General features: G+C 37.2%; 1 protein-coding gene across 1 annotated transcript; it reads right to left on the bottom strand.

Annotated features, from left to right (window-relative positions):
- Positions 1–2047: 2047 nt before the first annotated feature.
- dynlt2b (dynein light chain Tctex-type 2B) lies at positions 2048–5070 on the bottom strand. The gene is made up of 5 exons (XM_083940357.1): positions 4931–5070; positions 3827–3960; positions 3039–3108; positions 2455–2518; positions 2048–2373 (listed from the first exon to the last, which is right to left on the bottom strand). Exons 1-5 carry the CDS (start codon positions 4975–4977, stop codon positions 2326–2328), a joined length of 363 nt encoding a protein of 120 aa, XP_083796483.1. The 5' UTR covers positions 4978–5070; the 3' UTR covers positions 2048–2325.
- Positions 5071–6000: the final 930 nt, after the last annotated feature.

Genomic DNA, 6000 nt, shown 5'->3' with positions numbered 1-6000 from the left:
CAGTACGGTGTGTGTGTGTGCGTGTGTGTGTGTGTGTGTGTGTGTGTGTGTGTGTGTGTGTGTGCGCGCGCGCATTTGTGTGTAAATGGGAGAGAGAGGGGGAGGGGGAGGGGGTGCATGCAGCAAAGGGCCACAGGTCGGAAATTCAATCCAGAATCTGTGTACAGATCATTTTCTGTGCTGCGTTCTTTTACACCACTGAATAAAAGTGTCTCTACTTCTACTACTGTACTACTCTACTTCACTGTGTTGTTGTAGCGTCTGTCACATCCCGCTGAGAGCTACATCCATCAGCAATCGGGTAAATCTCAGAGGACAAAAGAGGATCTGCCAGACTTGCCGACTGTAGCTCTAAATATTTTAGATTAATATTAACCAATAACAGGTTTATGCCTCTTCTGTCACTCTTATTCGATAATAGTACATCACACACAGAATAGTTAAGACAATATTAAAAACTGCTCTGGGGTACGATGGATTGTAAAATTAAAGCTTTTCTTTAAAATGACTTAAGTCTGATTATGTGTAAGGTATAATATTTTTAGTAATACACTACCAACTTTCCCACATTGCTGCAAAAATATTATATATATGTGAGTAGGAATTGCCATAGTTTAAGCAGATTTGTGATGTATCAGACTAGAGCTTCTAGAAGTTTGTTCACAAACAGATGTGCTTTGCAACCAGAATTAGGGGCAAAACCTACTTTGCCATCTACGTAATCAGAGTATGAGTCATTTAACTAATTGACTCAGCTATGCTTGATGACTTTCTGTCTCATTAGTCTTCATGTTAAGTCTGAAAAATATGTAGTTTTCCAGCTGGGGGCTGATTTGTTGAAATTAACTGAACTGACCTATGACTAATTACACAAACATAAATCTAAAAATGACCTCCCGCCTAACTGAACACAAACTTCTCAATTTCACCAACAAATTACAGGGAAGAGAAGTTGGCAATTGTTTCACTGATGGAATTATCTTCTTAATAATGTATGTATGTTTTAGATCTGATTTCAAGTTTTCTTGGCAACACATTACAGAGTTTTTTGTGAGATTGATGAGTGTTAACCAAAATTTAGCCTGCTGTTGCGAACAAAGTCCCCTCTATTAATATTCTTGATCCATTCTGGTGAACATCTGCACACCCAGGGAATCGATGTAGACCATACGGCCTCAGACACAGGCACTCTTCATGAGGTAAAGGTTTGTGTAGTTTCGCATTCAGTTTTTTTCCAAAGTTGAAGTTACCCACTGCTGTTGGAGTAGCAGTGAATTGCACAGGTTCTTTCCGACTTCCTAGTCATTGTTGTCATAAGTAATGCTGAATAAAAAGTACAGGTTATTATGACAGTAATGGCGGCACTGCTAGATGGTGAAACACACAAACTGCTCGCCGGATTCATCTACAGTTACTGTGTGTCTTATGAACAGGGCTGCCCAAAACAATGACCCGACAGCTTGTGAAAAGTGCAGAGGTGTGGAGCTGAGTCGTGAGTCTGCTGTACTGGAAACTCTAATTGTTAGATTATCACACATTTAAAAAATATAGCTGAATGACGGTTTAATAAAGAAATATAGTATGTTTGTCAAGATGTCCTTCTAAAAACACTCTAAAAATAGTTTGGTTACTAAACAGGCTGTAAATGCCATTTTTAATCCGGGGACTCATCTGTTTTTATGAAATTGTGTCCTACTGAGTCCAATAAATGTTTAAAGCAAACCCCCACAATGTATAAAAGCAACACTATTGCATTAACATTGTTAAGGGTAATACTACTGTCCATGCTGCTCACTTCTGAAACTGCTATATTCATAAAGCATGTTCCCTGTATGTGTGACTGGTACAGTATATGTCCTCCATCCTCCATTTTCATGCCAGGCAGGCAGTCCTCCAGCACACAATGAGTCATGACTGTTGAAATAGGTGTGATGGGCATGTGAAGAAAAAAAATGAAATCCAATCTGGATCACCTCAGGTGGCATTTTATGTGAATTCTTGGAAAATATAATCCATCAGCACAGATTTAACATTATTTAATATGTATATATTTATCCCATATATCTGTGGGAACAGTAGGTAGGTAACTTTTTTTTTTTTTAATTATATCAGACATCTGATATTAAAACACATTTGTTAATATTTTAGACTCGGTTTCAGCACAGTTATCCATCACTCATATTCTGGCCTGAACTCAAGATTCAGCAGTTACATACAGTTACTTCAGATAAACGCACTGTGGACCCGAAGTGCTGACTGTCAGAAGTGTCATTTGTATGTTCACCTCACATCTTTTTATCTGAAAGAATTCTCCGTCATCCATCCTCAGTAGTAATAACTTCCGAAAACTGCCACCACACAGATCAAGCTGTCCTGTACCCAGAGGTAAAACACAATTAATTGAAGAAAAACAAGTCTTTGACAAGTTGGAGTGAACAGAACAAAGGCACCTACATTCATGTAAACATCTTCTGCATAGTTGTCTGTGTCAGCATCCCACAAACACCTTGAAGACATCCTGGTAAAACACATAGAAGTTCACAGATTCATTTTTGAAGGTCTGAAGTACTTTCTGAAAAGCCAACGTAATGTAATCCAGAAGAAGAGCCATTTAATCAACACTGTTTCTATGATGTTTACAATTTACATTTTTACTTGAAAATTGAGTCAGTAAATGGGTTGTTTCCTGGAATTTTGAAATATCTTGTTCATATTTTTAAATAAGTAAAAGTTCTTGTGTCACTCAAACACTGTGAAAAATGCAAGTACGGGACAGTGGTGAGGTAAGGAAAATTGCGTCAATACTGTTAAATATTCTGTGAAATATTGTACAGTGCTGTTATTACATTGCTGGTCTTTTGCATTGTATTGCAGCTTGAGCATCCATAAAGCACACATTCACACATTTTTTTTGTTTATCAATGAAGAGTTATTAATGAAAGGCTAATGAAAAGGGACAAAGAGAGTATCTCACAAAAACATAGTAGTTTTACAAATTGTAACAGATATTTTTTAACCACTATAAAATGATCACTTACTTGATGCCTTGTCCCCGTTGTTCTCCAATGACAACCTGCACGACAAGCTTGTATCTGTCAAACCCTGCACCTGTTGAAGAGCAATTTTGTTTATAATTTACATCAGAAATTGTGCAACATTTTGCAAAGAGGGTTACTGGTATGCTATATTTAATGTGTAGCATTTACTTAGGGATTCAGCCTGGTCCTGTACTGACAGACACACCAGTGAAATCTGTTTCATCATTGGGAGAACATCTTTAGTCTTTCGTCTTGTCAATCAGGAGGATAGTGAATGTATCCAATCTTCGATAAATCCTTTTTTTAAGTAATCTAGACTTGCCCAAAATTACAAATTCAAGTAACAATCTAGTTATGTTTAAAATGTATTTTGTCTGAGGATCCATTTTGTTACTGTGCATTCGGCCTCTGTTTTAAGATTCAAGATTAAATGGCAACAGACTGAATTGACACAACCAAGTTGCTCCGTCTCCTTTCTTACTATTATTCAAATAAGCATTTGAGTGACAGTTTTAACTTCTATTACAGTAATTATTTTAAACAACACTTTAAATTTACAACAGTGTTGGGGCGGCTGGTGGCTGAGTGGTTAAAGCAGTCGCCCCATGTAAAGCGGCTGAAGGTCTTGTTCGACTCCAACCTGCGGCTCTTTACTGCATGTCTCCCCCTCTCTCTCACCCCATTTCATATCTGTCCTCTGTAATAAAAACGCTTTAAAAAACGGCCCAAAAAATATTCTTAAAAAAAAATACAAGTGTGTAATAATTCAAGATACAAGCATCACTCACTCTTCACTTTGTCCTTAATGCAGTCTGCTAATGAACGTGACAGCTCTGGGACTTCCTCTGGGTCGTACCGCATCCCAGACAGTCGTTCCCTCACAACTTCACGAATGCACTCCTTCACAACAGCTGGCTTAAACCTGGAAGATGTAACAATAACATGGTCACAGTTGGTGATCAGCTTTTCTCAGTATGGACGCCAGAGCTGTAGAAATCTCTCAATGATGGTTGTGTACAATTTTATTAATTACAGTATTGTAGTACATCAATATGTTTTATGTCTTTTCCAATTTTCAAGCATTTCAAGGTGCATTCCATGATTTTCCAGCACCTTACAGCTGTGGTAAACTAAGTACGAATTTGTATACAATGCAATACTCAGTTTTCAGTTTACTTATTATTGCATTTGATCATCACATTAAATTAGATGTTATTGTCCTATAAACAATCAAAATTATGTTTTTAGACAGCTCTCTACAGAAGGACGACGAATGAAGGGAAAACTAACTCCACTAATAGATCAACAGAATTATAATCACCAACTGTTTGATCATCTGGTAATCATCTAAAGTAATTTTTCTTGCAAAAATGTCACAAAATGCTGCTTTCAATCTCTCAAATATGGAGATGTTCTTTCTCTGTATTATATCATATTTTCATGTGCCATCAAAAAAACATAACATTTCAAGCACGTCGTTCAAAATCTAAGCACTTTTCAAACCTGAAAACACCACATTAAAATTCAAGTGTTTTCAAGGATTTCTAGCACCCGTGCGAACCCTGTGTTTTACATACTGTAGCCTTTTTATATTTACCCAGTACTTTGACGTAATGTTCTAATTTGAAATGTTTGTGTTTTAAACTGAGTGCCTTCTTAACCCTGGGTGAACAGTGAAGCAGACAGGATTATTACCACATAATGTGCCAACATGTGTTGGTTATAGTTAGCCAGTTAGCATTACCGTTATGTTTAACGTTTCTGACAAACGTCCATCAGATAAGTTACAGTATTGACGCCAAATACTGTCGTAGCTAACTTGTAATGCGGTTAAGCTAACAAGACACTTAACGTTACTTTACTTGTAAAATTATATGTAACTATCAACTCACTTGTACTGGTGATTAGGTCGTATAAGGTATGTATCGGACCCCTCCATTGCATGTCAATAATATAACGCTTGCTATAAGAAGAGAAAGAGGTAAAGAAGTCAGACGGTTGTTAACGGGCGCATCTTCGCAGAGCCTCTCCGTTACCATACCAACAAGCCCTGTTTCCGGTTCTTCTTCTTCCTGTTTTGTTTTTTTGTATAAGTGCGCATTACCGCCACCCTGTGAAATGGAGTGTGGATCAGAATGGCCTTGATATAAAATACAATTAATTAAATGTTGAATATGTAGAATCTTTATCAGAAGCTAATAAAAAAAACACCCACGGGGCGTTTAAGGGGTAGAGAATGAAAGTAAAACTTTTCCATAAAACAATATATTAAGTCTGAATTAAATATATTTTTTAATGGGTTTGGCAATGATTTTCTGTCACGTTATGTTTCCATGGTACCAGCCAATTACAGTAAAGTGAAATTACCTCTACAGAATAATTTTATGTATTTGAATAAAAAAAAAAATTCTTTCAAAACTGAAAACATAGAAGACATTACAGCAGACCACCAGCAAGTGGCACTGTTGCATGAATAAAACAGGAAAATGTTTCAGTTTCATTTCTCTTGCAGACTTTCTCACTAGTGAAACCTAAGGAGTAAAGCGTGCACCTTTAAGTTTTCATTTCCCCTCTCTCTACTGGTTGAGTCATATTATTTCTACACAGGCATTTTTCTTACAAGTTGTTTGTATACCCTGCAGATCAGCTGACAGTGTTTTGTCTCTTGCTGAACCATCAGCACCACTGACACTGACAGGATGGCAGAACCGGAGTGGGCACGTCTCTTCCAGATTACAGCAAAACATCTTAAACAAGGAGACTCCTGGCATCTGGAGTTTGATGAAACTCTTGGGAATAACTCCCAAAGATGGGGATGGAAAAAGTGCATTGTGGACACAAGTGGAAGGTCAGTGTGTTGCACTACAGTTGAATACTGCAGTTAGTGTGTATGGTTTATGCTTTATAGTGGATGCATTAGGTTTATTAAGTTTCTTTGTTTGTCTATGTACATGCACTATTT

This window comes from Echiichthys vipera (genome assembly GCF_963691815.1).
Source record: "Echiichthys vipera genome assembly, chromosome: 3".
NCBI classification, from domain to species: domain Eukaryota; kingdom Metazoa; phylum Chordata; class Actinopteri; order Perciformes; family Trachinidae; genus Echiichthys; species Echiichthys vipera.
The sequence above is the reverse complement of the archived record's forward strand: the minus strand, read 5'-3'. Positions and strand labels throughout refer to the sequence as shown.

Coding starts and splice junctions, on each gene's coding strand:
- dynlt2b (XM_083940357.1), bottom strand. CDS start 4,977: ATGGAGGGGTCCGATACATACCTTATACGACCTAATCACCAGTACAA. Junction 2,519..3,038: donor CAACGGGGACAAGGCATCAA/GTAAGTGATCAT, acceptor GTGTTTTACCAG/GATGTCTTCAAGGTGTTTGT. Junction 2,374..2,454: donor CAGAAGATGTTTACATGAAT/GTAGGTGCCTTT, acceptor CTCTGGGTACAG/GACAGCTTGATCTGTGTGGT.